Source organism: Gavialis gangeticus, unplaced genomic scaffold, assembly GCF_001723915.1.
Source record: "Gavialis gangeticus isolate Ggan-Ray unplaced genomic scaffold, GavGan_comp1, whole genome shotgun sequence".
Taxonomy (NCBI): Eukaryota; Metazoa; Chordata; order Crocodylia; family Gavialidae; genus Gavialis; species Gavialis gangeticus.
In genome coordinates, this window is record NW_017728992.1 from 91745759 (window position 1) to 91760169 (window position 14411).

A 14411-nucleotide genomic window follows, 5' to 3' on the forward strand; every position below is an offset into this window, starting at 1 on the left:
TGTGTGTGTGTGTGTGTGTGTGTGTGTGTGTGTGTGTGTGTGTGTGTGTGTGTGTGCGCGCATAACCTACAGAGATCACTTTCACTCTCACCACTTCCACTATCCATCATTTGTTATTGTAAAGTGGAGAAGAACTAAGTAGTAAAAATGATGAAACTGCAAGCATCAGAATAAGAATCAGATATTCCTCCAGGGTCAATAATATTCCTCTTACACTTGAGAACTGCGAAACCGCTCTAATAAAAGCACTGGTGGAGTAGGCGTATAGGAAACCAGATCCATGTATTCTATATCTGTCTCATACTGCTGGGACCAAACAAAGCTATATACCTTTTTAATTTAATTATATTTATTTATTTTAAGGTATGGCAGGAGGATTGAGAAGATGGTCAAAGATCTGCTGTGGATTTGGTTATCTGGAAATATTTCTGAGCTGAAAAATAGCTAAACAACCTGTTATAATTATTTACACTCCACTAACCCATAAACCAATGTGCACATTTGAGTCTGCAGCTTATAAAATGTATGTGTGATGTCAGCTGCTACAGATGTGCTATTAAAGACATTTTCTGTGTCAGCTTTGTATAGGCATGGGTAGTTGCAAAATAAGAGGCTACAAAACTTAGTATTAAAGATTCAGAGCCTGGTTCCGCATCAGTGAAGTAGATGGGAGTTTCACCATTGGCTTTAGCAAGACTGTGTTGTTGAAGCATTTTTGTCCCCTATCAAGAATTCTAAAAACCCCAATCCTGCAAGCTGCTACAAGATCGTGGTCAATTGGGTGGGTGGCAGGAACTTCACAGGATTGGGATTAAGAGATTCTGTCCTGCAAAATGCTGAGTGTCCTCCAGCCTTTTGGGATTTAAGGAGGCTTGGAGTCTCTCAGGAGCACTCAAAACCTTGCGAGACTGAACCCAAAATAAGTAGGCACCAGAGAGCCTTTAGTCAGAAATGATTTTTCTGATTTCATCCAGAAATTAATAATACACATATGTGTATATGCTAAACTATTTTACTGAACTGTGACCTTAATTACTGAGTATCATTTCAAAACACAGACTGTCAGTAAGTGCTTTGCATCCTTTTATTCTCCTGGACAAATTACTAACTGGTAATGTGCTTCTTTATTTTCCATTCAATTCAAAATATTTATTTTTATTGTGAGTCCTGTAAGAATGTTTTTGGAATCAAATTGTTTCCCTGGTGAGAGAATATAATCCTGCTGTCTTGTTAGGCCAAAACTCATCTATGAAACTTCATTCAAAACAAATCCCCAGCCAAAATATTGCTTCCTTTTCATTTGGACAGTTGTATTTTTGATATTTTATCTGTAACAAATCCCTCTACAGCTTAGACCAACCTCGGTACAGAGGAAGGTGTCAGTCTGAAAACAGATTAAAGAGCGATTCTCAATCTCAGCAGCCCTTGAACATATTGGCTGTTTTTCATTGCATATAGAACAGCAAGAGTAACAGTTCAATGGGGGAAAAAATCCACAGATATAGTTTATTTTGTCTATTCTTATCATAACTTATTTCCATATGGAAATGGAATTTTTCCAAACAGTGCTACAATGTTTCAAGTTCCACTCCCCTGCCCACTGCTCCCCAACTGTTTTATGGAACTCTTCATAAATGAATGGTTAGGTTTCCATTAGATTTACAATTATTATATACGGCTTATGGGAAAACACTTTCCAAAGACAAAAGTTTCAATTCTGTCATTTTGAAACAGCAGGAATATAAGGAAAACTGGAAACATACTGGTGTAAATCAGCTTAAGAAATGAAAACTGTCAAATTATTAGTTCCTTATGTAAATGAATTGAATTTGTATTTTGGAAAAAAAAATTAACATCAGTAGCTTGGTAAGGAAGGAGCCTACAGCACTATCTTCAATAAGGTCTAATCTCAGAAACATACGAAAGTGGGGCTGAAAGAGACCTCCAGAGGTCATCTAGTCATCAAAAAAGATCAGTGAATTTAGATTCTTGTAAACACACACTTGTATGACAAAAAAATGATAAAATCCATTATCATTCCCTATTTGCAGAAGCGTGCATTACATAGGCAAATATGCTTTCACTCAGAAAAGGCTCTAACAGCTTGTAAGACAAATATATTAGTCAGACATTAAAAGTTTCTAAACCTGGTATGCAAAGTACCAAATTCACAAAAGGCTAGATTGAATCTGTGGGGGTGGTACACAACAACACATGCACCAGGAACTACCATGAAGGGGAATCTTTCCTTGCCTTCAGGGAGGTGTGATAGTGAAACAGCTTTGCAGGTTGTAGCTTACTTTCTCCCTTTGAATCAGCTCTGTTCTTCTAGCTGGGTTAGTAAGAAGAGAGAGACAAAGTTTCCCTACATCATTGTGCTCCTCTGTGCCCATCTGCTCTTGGAGTAGGTGGTAAGGAACACTGGGCAGCTCCCTCCAGTGTGTGCTGTAGTGTGGGGCGCTACCCAGGGTGCCTGGAACTATACAGGTGGGACCATAATTTGTGTATTAAAATGGTCATAAAATATTTTGAAATTTATCATAACTTCAAAACTTGTGTGTGGAATTACCAGACCATACGGGTTCTTTATTCAGTGCATGCTACCTGAACACCCAATACAGATTATCACATGAATCCTCATACGCTTCTGTGACAATAAAATGTCCAAGCTATATGGAATTTCCACCACGGAATTAATATTTTTAATGCTACCAGACTTTCCAACTCAACCCTGTTGAAACTTAATTACGTGAGTAGCTTTAGTCACTTTAGTCACCCCCTATGTCATTTTATCAGACTAATCACATAAATAAGCATGACTCACACAAATCAAGGTGTTCAGACTCAGTCCTTTAAATTGTCCTCAAAATGCAGGATGAGGTGTATTTCTATGTGTCGCAGGGCCCTGTTCCTAGAAGAGCAGGAGCTGCCTGGAGAGAGCCCAAAGAGCTACACAGGAGCCCAGGTGCAGGTTGCCATGGCAACCAGCTAATGAGGAAATTAGTCTGCACCTGTACCTGGCCAGAAGGGGCAGGGCCCTGGGCCCATATAAACCCCAGGCTGGAGCTAGGGAGGGCAGTTCTCAGCCGGTGGCCAAGGGGGAAGGAGCCCATGTAGAGTAAGTGACAGCAAGAGGCCTGACTAAGTTCTGCTCCTAGTATGTAAAGGGGTAGAGCACACCTTACACAGTTTGCATTATGTTATAGCCCAGGGGCTTAAGTTTTGGTTGTAGTTTTATAAGACCAGTGGTTTGGGTGAGGCTATTTGGGGAAGGAGGCCTCAATGGGGGCCCACAGCAGTGCACCGACCCCGGCACCAGAGAGAGCGCGGCATTTGGGGTGCACTGACCCTGGCACCACTGAGGTGCAGAGACAGGGCTGTGGAGAGCCCAGAGAGGACAAGGGGACCAATTTATACCAAGGCCCAGACCAAACAACATCAATGCCATCTGCGAGGCTTGGGGCATGGTAAAGGGGCAATTGCGGCCACGCATATAGCTCATAAGGTTAGGGTGCCCCCACAACACCCATCATGAAAACAGGACCCACAAGGGGTCTGGGAACGCATGGGGTTCAGAGAGCCCATCAAACCGTGTCCAGGAGGACTTAAAGGCAGCCTCCCTATTTTTATATTTCCATCAAAGATGTGGTGGGCGAGAACTGAGGGTGCCCATTGGGCCAAATTGGCACAGTCAAGGGGCCTTTGGAGATCATGGCCATCTTTAGGGACCCCATCCTGTGACACTATGCCCTAACTGTTAAATTATGGAACAAAAGAGCATCTAAAGGACTTGGAGGGAGTCTAAATTGCATAATCTCTGCTCAGTCAATTCCCCATGATTTGAAACATGGTAGTACAGTTCCCTTGCTTTCTAGTTAACCTTAACACTGGTATTTGTAATGCTTCACTTTGAATGGGAAAGTAAGTTGTTTTGTTTTGCATTTTTCAATAAGTTTTGGACAAATGCGCTTCTTGCAGATGTTAACCCCCCCACAATTGATTTACTTTAAATTCTGTGCACTCCTGTGCCAAGCTTAATGCATGCCCAGAAGTGTCAATGTGTTAGCTGGACTGGCTCACCCAACATCTGTATACATTGGGTGCTTTAGTGGAGCCTTTTTTTGGTTCTTTTATCTAATAGCTGATTGAATCAGATTTGACTAAAAGCATCAAAAAGCCCCACTGCAGCACCCAATCTAAATAGATGCTGCAGAGCTGGGTCGAAGTAACATGCTGCATCTTCCGGTAAAGCACATTTTGTTTTGTTTTCTTAACGTCTGCAGGCAGCCACTAACTCATTTTACAGAGAGCATTGAGGCAGCATTGCAGGCACTTCCAGAGCCTGGCGATGTGCTGTATTCCTGCAGCCTTTTAAAAAAGCCTGTGCTAGTCATGACATTTAAGACTAAGGAGATGATAACAAGGAGGAACAGGTCACTGTAGCATGAAATAAGGAAATATAACTCAAATAAAGGAAAGAAAAAAAAAGAGGTACATGTGAAAAATAATGAGGATTAAATATTGCCTGAGGCTGGTGGCTAAAGGTTCATGCACTGCAGATCAGGCCAGTTTAAAACCTCACAGACTCTCCTGATATAAGATTTACATGCTACGTGGTAAAATCAGGTATTCCAGGGAGTGTTGCTCATAGAACTTTTATTTCAAATATCATTTCATGTCACAACATAACTACCAATGGCCAATGTATGATGTCACACTTAGAAATTCGACTTTATCCAGCAGTTAAAAAACAAAAACAAAAAACGTTGCAGGTCACTGCAGGTTTCTGAAACAATACATCCATGGCTAATTAAAATTAGACACAGATTTAAAAACAGCATTCTTGAATCTTACCCCTCATTCTGACTTACAGGCCTTAACATGCTGCCAGTGCTTTTTTGAAAGGAGGTGTTCTTTAAGTGTCTGTCTGCGTGAAGTATGTATTTTTCTGCTTTTGGCATGTAGGTAGCAGCAAGGTGAAAGTTGACACTACAGAAAGCATAATAATTAAGCCAGTAGATGATATGCTTACTTCATATTCTTCTTTAAAACCATAGCCCTCCGCACATTTCATCTGGGTGATATGCTGCAACAAGTCAGCCACACGGATGGCTGGATGAAGCTGTCCTGTCTGGTATGGCACATCTACTGGGTCTCGCTTCTTGTAGGTGTGCGACTGGACCAAGCTGCTTGTATCACTGACCATCGTGTGGGTTTCATCTAGGAAGAGAACACTACATAATATACCAGGACACTTCCACTCACTGAATAAAAGTATAAAACACATTGATTTCTACATTTGTGATTTCTAACAGTGCCAACAACTAATACTACTTCTGTCTAAGAGGACTATGCCAAAAAGTAATTTAATAGGGAGTAATTCCAGTAGTAATTTATACAGGGAGACTGCAAGATTGCTAGAATGAGGCAAAGTCCACGATTCTAAAATAGAAGCATTGCAGAGCAGCCCAAGCCGTATTATTGTTTGTTTAAAAAAAACCCAAAACAACCCTGTAACTGATTATAAACAATATTTAAATTCTCAAGGGATTGGACTCTAAACTTCATAAAAGTCTCTTTTTGAACCTTCTTCAAGTCCCAATGGTATGAAATAGGACTTAGATCAGAGAACTGTTATATATCTTATGCTGTGAATTCAGAACAGATGTTTGGTGTGAGCAAAATAAAAAATGCACAAAATGTTTGATGAGTCATTAAGCTAGGACTGCAATGAAAATGTAGATTTGATACAACACTTTAAAACAAAATACAAGACGACAAATGCAAGGAATCATCTGCTCAAGGAAACTGTCTCAATGGGTTATTCAGCATGCTGCAGTACCCACAACTTCACAATAGATTATGGGCCATTGCGTTAGGCATGAAATGTTATATGCCAACTGACATGCAAGCCAACACACAACAGTACCAACTGGGTTGGTTAAATTTGAATGAAAAACACGCTCTCCCACCCCATCCACATCTCTTTCAGGGGCAAATGGGCAACTTACCATTTATTGGCACTTTTAAGAAGATACATATCAGGAGAAAAAAAGAGGAGGAGAAAAAGGAAACAGGGCATAAGCAACAGTACTACATTAATAATTACAGGTAATTTTATGTTTGCAATTTAGGTCTGATAGATTGATTCCCTAGATGAGCCACTGATTATATGGAAGAGGGCAAGGTTAAAGAAACGGTATCATTTTCCTCTTGTTTTAATGTTTTTTTGTTTGTTTGTTTCTTAAATTTGTTTGGCAGTTGAGAAGAAAAAAGCCCCTGACACCTGAGGATCAAGTATCATCACGAAATAGTCTCTTTACTAAACCAGTGATTTTGCATTTTTCCAAAGAGTATTTGGTTTTAATTGAAACTAAAACAATAGAAGCGGTGATTTAATTTGGTCAAAATACTCTTTCACACTAACCATGAAATATGGTTAATGAAATTAATACATTGGAAAAATATTTGCTGAAAGGGGATTGTGACAATAATATTTACGCATTTTTAGTTAATTTTATCATAACATAGAGATCCCCATTCTGTCTTTAAAAGAATGTCCCTATGATCTCTCTCATCTTCCAAAACTGCTACAACCCTTCTTAAGGACTAGATACTGATTTCAGATATACCAGTATAAATTAAGATTAATTTAACTGAAATCAAGTACTTCAAGTTATTGGTGTCACACTAAAGTTTACTTTTATGCAACTAATATCTAATCTAGTCCTCAGCAGATAGCGAGTAGATGTGACTAATAAACCTAAATCTAAAATTAAAATTATTTACAGTTATTTATTGACACAGATATAGATTTTCCCTAATGGTTCTGACACTTCAGTTACATGATCCAAACTAAAGGAGAAGTTTACATTTGTATTCATTAAATTTGGCTACTTCTGCCTAATGTGCAGCAAAACTGTATTGCAAAGCACCTTGGGATGCATGGCATGAGAGGCGATATACAAGTGTAATTACAGTATGTTGCTGTTGAAATGGCACCTGAATACTACAAGGCGGCTAAGACACAAAAGACAAAAAAAAGTGTAGAAAGTTGATTGCATGATTTGTTTTTATTTTAATCAGTTGAGTTATAGGGTAATTTTTGTTCAAACTATGAAACTTATAACTCTGAAATGTTTAAGGATTATTCAGCCTGCAAAGCCTATAACATGGCAGGGTCTTCTGCTTAAGCCTCTAAGTACATTACTCTGGTGGGCTTGTCTGGATTGTAGGCTAAATGGAACAAGCATCTTCCTCCACCCCTCTCGGCTTCATCTTTCAGGACAGCTACTATGTTTGGAAATCAGCTTTTTAAAATTTCTACAAAAAAAGACCCTATGATGCCTGTCTTGGATAGTTTAATATGGCATTTTGTTTTGCTTATAGAAAAAGAGTCTGAGACACTAGCAGTCAATTGCTTTTGTAAGGGTTGAGGCTCTCCAGCTAATGTAGGCACACATTGCTGTTAATTTAAATATCTTTGCTATAATTATTCATTTAATTCAACTATCCAGTTATTAATCCCATTGTTTTTGTACAGTAGTACTGTGCAAGAATTGTTAAATGGCATAATTGTTTAGCATTAATTTGAACCAAGGGACCTGTAGACAGCCCCCAGTCCAATGTCATATTTTATATGGTTTGGGTAATTTTTCCTGTCTTGTTACTTCCTTTCTCCTTGCAATTTGAAATGTGTGCAGAACACTGAAAAACAGGCAGGTACTGTTAAACCTGCCTGCTTTAGGCCAGTATATCAATATAGATATTGAATCTCAGCTGAGATGCACAAAACTCCATGATATAAAGGGCTCATTTAAACACACAGGGTTTCACTTTGGTTGTTACGTTAACTGTGAGATTCCCACAATTGTATGAAAACATGTGAATCCAGGAAGTTGAGAGTGAGCTTGACAGTTGCCTTTTGCTTCATTTAAGGAGACTGCTATTAATTGCCAGGTAATTTCTTGCAACAGGTGGGGAAGATCCTAATTTGCGTTCCTATTCTAAGGATCTTGCCATAGAAAATGCTGGAAATGATAAATTCATGGTGACCCTTCTAGTAGCTACTGATCTGAAAAAAGAAAACTAAACAACTAATCACAGACAGGCTCTGCCCTCCCAGTAGGTCATGTAGAACACTTTAATTGGTTCCAACTATAGGCCTGACCTGCAGTCCAAAACCTCCCACAGGGCACGTAAGGACTGAAAGATCAGTCATTATGTTCCATAAAAAGTCAAGCATTAAATCATTTGTAAGCTGGACTGCAAAATTAACTGTTACTTTTAAAAGGCCTGGGCCAGACCGTTAGCTTGATTGCTCTACTGCCTTAAGCCAAGCTGCTCTGGTTTACAGTTGTATCCTACCCCTCACGTACGTACGTACGTACACACACACACACACACACACATTCTCTCTCTCTCTCTCTCTCTCACACACAATGTCTGGCAATTCATTTTTGTGTGAACAGCATACCAATTCTAACATAAAAGGCAACAAAGTTTTTTTCCCTACAATATCAGTATGGGAAGAAGTTCTGGGAAGAGTAAATACAAGTTTGTAATTGTTATAATTGCAATTGCATGTCCTGCCAACTCAAGAACTTCTACCCTATTGTCTTGGTAAAGGAGACTTTTTCCTCCAGCATGCTTCTGGTGTGATAATTCTTTAGTCAAAGATTATTCTTCATCAATAAAAGCTAACAAGTAATTTTTACCATTTATTCGTGTCCACAAGTAGTTGGAAAAAAATCTGAGAATACATTAGCTAAGCTTATCACAATCATGATATCAAATCACAAAGTTTTTCTCCTGATAACAATGCTTTTTCTCTTTGCCCACCCACAAGGTCAGAAGGGTACCTACTGGATGAGCTGCAGCTAAGGTACACAATGAAATCTAAAATCTCAGGCAGTCAAAAGGCTCTGTAAATTTCATTTGCATGCAGATTCTTACATTGTTACGGTCACTACTACAGTGACTATATTCTCACAGATTTACACAGAGTACAAAAATGCACAGGTTCTTTTATTTGGATATTATATTAGAATAATTTTTACTAATTATTTCTCCACTTTGTTTTATGGATTTTGCAGAAATTACACTTTTAGGCTTTAGCCTCCTATACTTTTCAGTTAATTTACCCTTAAGGTATTGTTAAGTTAGTTTGTGTTTTTTTGTTTGGTTTTTCTGCTTACAGCTTAAAATCAATGTAGGAAGAACTGTATTGTGCACAAATCCATGATGCTTTGCAGAAAAGGGAAGAGGAAGAACAAATATACTTTGTAAGGTACAAGCCATTGTAAGGACAGCACTAGAGGACATTTGAATTAGATCTCTTCCTAGAGTGCATTCTTATATCTTTATTTATAAACACCTCTATTTGAGTTAAGGTTAGTACTATGGTATTAACTCCACACAAGCCACAACACCATTTTGTTACTTTTGCACTGCAAATACAAGAGCACCTCATGCTGATTTATTATCGTAGTGTAGAAATGCCATTCCACTCACTTCTTTGTATTGAATAAATAACTGTACTTTCCCTAAGTTCCTGGTGGAAATGTTTTATACTTTAAATGCATAACACTACCATTTTACTTTGTTCTTTGTGACATCTGATGTATAATAAACCACATTTTATTATAAAGTGCCATACTGTCATTTTGCTGTTCAAAATACTGTTTCCTCTGAAACGTCACTGTGACAAGTATGTCAGAATCTATGTAGTATTGTAAAAAAAGAGTGGGTTGATGGACAAAAGTGTATTTTGATTCACTTTCTACATCATTCATAGTTTAATTAGGGAAAAAGTTATTTTAAAAAAATGGCATTGTCAGTTCAAAGTTAAAACTGAAAGTCTTGAGAACCTCTTTTAATTGCTGGGATAATTACATTCTTTTGTGTCACTCTTATCATATGCATAAACATTTCCTCACAAAACCTCTTGTTAAAACAGTGTTTTGTTTTTCTGTGTTCTATCACCTGATTTGTTCCAAGACAGTGGGAATCTAGTCCACTGACTGCTCTCAGTATATTCAGTGCTGAATACCCTTCTCCCACTTCCTAACATAAGATACCAGTCTCTTAGACACTGTGTTCTATAACCCAGAACTACAACTTTCTAAATTACTTCTGCAATAAATTTTGATAAAGGGAAATGTTCTCACCTAAAATTGCAGTTGGCACAAATGGATCTGTCATACATCATAAGCGGTCAATGCAGAAAAGGTAAAAAGAGAGAGAACAGTAAATGACTGATAAATGTTCCCCAGTTTTCCTGCAAAAAGCCACTGAAAGCAACTGGTAATAACAGGTAAAAGTATTAAGTTCCTATGGCAGGGTGTGTAATAAAATATGAATAATAATTATATGTATTTTAATTTCTAACGTGGTATATGAAGGGGTGAATCAAAGAGGAAAAAAACGGTTACCTGGATAGTAAGAATTAGGCACTGTTGTGCTCAGTGTGTTCGTTTTCATTGTAAATGAAGATGGTGATGATACAGCTGTGAAGAGAAACAAAGCTAGTCAGTGACAGCAGAGACACTCGGGTGTTTAAGTCTAGCGATATAAGCATATGCAATTGATTTGATTTATGACCCCAATTCTGCTCCCTTTGAAAGCAATGGCAGCATTCCCACTGGCATCATGGAAGCTGCATCTCCTGGGTAATTACTAGAATGCCTTAGTTAATATTGACTGATTCTCTGAAAATCATTTCGGTCTGATAAAGCAATTTATGCACTGGGATTAGTAATATATCTGAGTAAGATTGAATGTTAAATTGTGAATAAGGAAGTAATGATGACATTATTTGCTGTTTATGGTAGCTTTAAGAATTAAAATATTGCAGGTACTACCGGCAAATATTCCATTATAGCTAATTTGTTTAAATGTATTTCTAGCTGGTCATATATATGATAATATATATTCACATAACATGTTGCCCTAAATCAGTGGTTCTCAAACTTTTCAGTCAGGACACCCCTCCACAACTACTTTGAATGAGGCAGCATTCCCGGTTGAGAACCTCTATTGTGCTCAGCTAACAAATTGGTTCGCGACTGGCTTATACTGCTGCCAAGTAAAACTGCCCCATGTGCCTGATGCATAGCCAGACTGGGAAGGGCTGTGGTATGTGAATGATCCTCCTACATTAGTGTTCTCTGATAAGCCTGAAGAAGGAAGAAGAGTTGGCTCATGCTGCAGCCCTTTGTGGTCTGACCTTGCACAGCTTCTCTTGGAAACAGAGGCTCATGGGACAGGTGGAACTGGATGATGTGGTGCATATAGCACCATAAGATAGAAAATGTTAAATAACTGAACAGCTTCAAAGGGAGTTTGAAGGCCTGAAAAAATTCAAGAAAGGTACGATCGAAAGGATGAATAAGAATGCTAGATGGCTATGGAATACTCTATTTTAAATACTCTCTGGATGCATCTACACGTGCATATTAATGTGCTTGGATAAATTCTGGAGTTTATTGCTCCCAGGCACGTGTCTTGATGCGTGCCCAAGACTGCAGCAGGTTGAGCTGCGTTGGAGCAGCACTGGCTGGAAGGGGGCCCAAGGGATCAGCCTGCCAGCCCAGGCCTGCTCCCCTCAGCTCAATGTGCTGTGGAGCGGCTCACTGAGGCATGAAGATGCTTCAACGTGGGTTTTGCCAGCAGGCAGCCCTACACTGAAGCACCCTCGTGCCCCAGCCAGCTGGGGCAGCATCTATATGTGTGCTGCTGTGGAGTTTTTTTACTCTGCAGCAGGACAGTATTTGTATTTACAACTAATTTCAGATAATGCTTGCATTTATAACTAATTTATTCTGCAGCAGGATAGTACTTTTATTTATCACCTGATTGATTCCAAATACTATCTTGCTGAGGAGTAAATTAGTTCACTCCAGCCTCACAGAGGTGCACGTGTAGACACATGACATTTACTGCACAGCTAATTAGTTTAGTTTTAAACATCTTGTGTAGATGCATCCTCTCAGTGCTAAGTTTGAGGTTCCACTTTGTTCCCAAACCCTGAGCCATGCATCCATCCCCAGCCTAAGACTGAGCAGCCTGAAATTTCTAATTTTTTGAGGACCATAGATGTTCTGTAGGGGGTGCACTTAAGGAGGTTGAGGCTTCTTTTTATGTTCCCTGTATTAGCAGTTGGGGACGGAGTATTCCCTCTTCTCGTTACTGGCTTAACCGGTTAGTGTTAGGGCTCCTGGAATAATGGAAAAGCCATCCCAATGCAGGGCAGGACCTGAGCCATAAACTATAATGGGAGGTGAGAATATTGCGAATTTTACAGGAATAAGTTCTTAATAAAAATCCATCTGAACTGTTTATTCCATCAACCTGATTCCTGTGGCTGGCACATTCAGTGGAAGTTTGAGTTTAAGGTTCAGAATTTCAGCTAGTATAAAACATCACAGTTTTATTGATTTCAACAGAACCATAATGATTCATACAAGTTGAATATCTAAGTGCCAAGTACTTATTGCTATGTTTCCCAAAACATACTGTATACTCTTGCTGTTGTGAACATCTAGTAACTTCACAGCAAAAACATCCTGGAGAATAAATGCCTAGCCAAATTTTATTCCATTACTCAAGTGAGTAATCTAATTGACTGTAATGATGGCTCAAAGGAGAAAGGCCAGTAAGATCTGGCCCACAAACAGTTCTATTTATAAGCAAGGATAAAAGAAACTAAAATGCAAACTAAAATCTACAAACATTGAGCTTGATATTAGCAAGAAAAGTCTCATTGCATAAACCTAGTTGAAAGTGTTTGCACGACTGGACTCTTCAAAGGTATGTTCTTAAATATGCAGTGAAAGAGAAACATTTTACATAATATTGATACCAGAAACAATAATAATATTTAATATATGAAATTACACCTCAAAATTCAATTTCAAGATATGCTCCAAAAAAGTATATATACAGAGAATTACCAATTAAAATCTACACTAATACCACTCAACTCCTTCTTTGTGCCTGGAAGATAAAAAACATTATCTAGAACTTGACATAATAAGAATTGACCTCTTGATAAACTGAGCTTTGAGACAGCAACACACATGAACTTATGACTTTTAAAAATAAATTTTGCCTAAAAATATGGGGGAGGGAAATGAAAGGACATGCGGACATTGTGAAGGATAGAAAACTTTCAACCCGGTAAATAGTTAGCAAAAGGCAAACTCATACCTGCTGCACTAATGTCTTTGCTCTTCATGTGGTAGAAAAGGAAAGACAGAAAAAGCTCAATTATCCTTATTATTTTTAAAGAAGCCTATTCTTGATGTCTGACACACTCTGCTTTTTAGAATACATGCTGTAATATGCTGCACAGTGGGAGAGACCAGATCCCATAGATTTTCCATGAGTGAATAACCTGTCCGCAAAATTGATTGGGTAATGATTGAATGGGTATTTTAAGAACCATTTACACCCTCCTTCTCTGTTCAAAAATAAAAGAGATTTCCGCATCCCCAAGCATTTTGAACTTACATCTCCCATTTAGGTTGTGCGTGTCCATGAAAGAGAAAGCTTCGTCACAGTTGGTGCCTTGCTCGGTGTAGCTTTTATCCATTGAATTCACCATCACTGTCATTTCCTGCCGGGTACTACTCAGTGTCTCTTTCCGCTTTTTAGCCAATTTTCTTAAGAAATGAGCATTGACGGGAAAAAAGAAAAACAATAAAAAAACAAAACAAAACCCAGTGAATACATAGTATTCATTATTTAGTTCGGTCTTATAGTTTGCAACTATCTTATGGACTTAAAAACTGCTTTTGTTATTTCACTCAGTTCCAGCTGACTTAACACTCATGTCATTAAATATAATCTGATAATCAAGGGCCAACTTCCAACATCCTTACTTGTATTGAATAGCACCTCGCTCCTTGAGGTGTATGACTAAATTTAGTCCGTTAAGCAAAATCTCAGACTGAGAAGCCAGTCTGGGTGGGGAGGAGTCCAGGAGAGCTGGCTACACTTTAAAGATGCCTTACTGAGAACGCAGAAACAAGCCATACCATTGTGCAGGAACTGGAGTTGCAGCTAGCAAGAGATATGCATACGTGACTGCAGTAACAACTGTGTAGTCTGCTGCATAAGTGAACGCAGCCATAGTGACCTACACAAATTGGAGGATTAGGCCAAAAGAAATCTCATGTGGTTCAAGAAGTGGAAAGTCCTGCGCTTTGGATGGAACAATCCCATGCTCTGGCACAGGCTGGGCGCTGAGTGGCTAGGCAGCAGCTCTGCAGTAAAGGGCCTCGGGATTACAGTGGAAAATAAGCTGAATATGAGCCAGCAGTGTGCCCTTGTTGCCAAGAAGACTAATGGCATACTGGGCTGCATTGGTAGGTGTGTTGCCAGTAGGTCAAGGGAAGTGATCATTCCCC

The 14411-nt window shown here is 38.8% G+C and overlaps 1 protein-coding gene across 6 annotated transcripts in view; it reads right to left on the reverse strand.

Annotated features, from left to right (window-relative positions):
- PTPRM (protein tyrosine phosphatase, receptor type M) overlaps positions 1-14411 on the reverse strand; it is a 939848-nt gene that overhangs the window by 156587 nt on the left and 768850 nt on the right. For 5 of the 6 annotated variants that reach the window (XM_019525569.1, XM_019525591.1, XM_019525577.1 and 2 more), the window contains 5 exons: positions 13513-13664; positions 10434-10508; positions 10170-10196; positions 6012-6023; positions 5033-5220 (listed from right to left, as the gene is read on the reverse strand). In XM_019525569.1, coding sequence (XP_019381114.1) covers positions 5033-5220; positions 6012-6023; positions 10170-10196; positions 10434-10508; positions 13513-13664 — 454 coding nt within the window. The remainder of the gene's footprint in view (positions 1-5032; positions 5221-6011; positions 6024-10169; positions 10197-10433; positions 10509-13512; positions 13665-14411) is intronic. The other variant, XM_019525599.1, reaches the window with a different exon arrangement.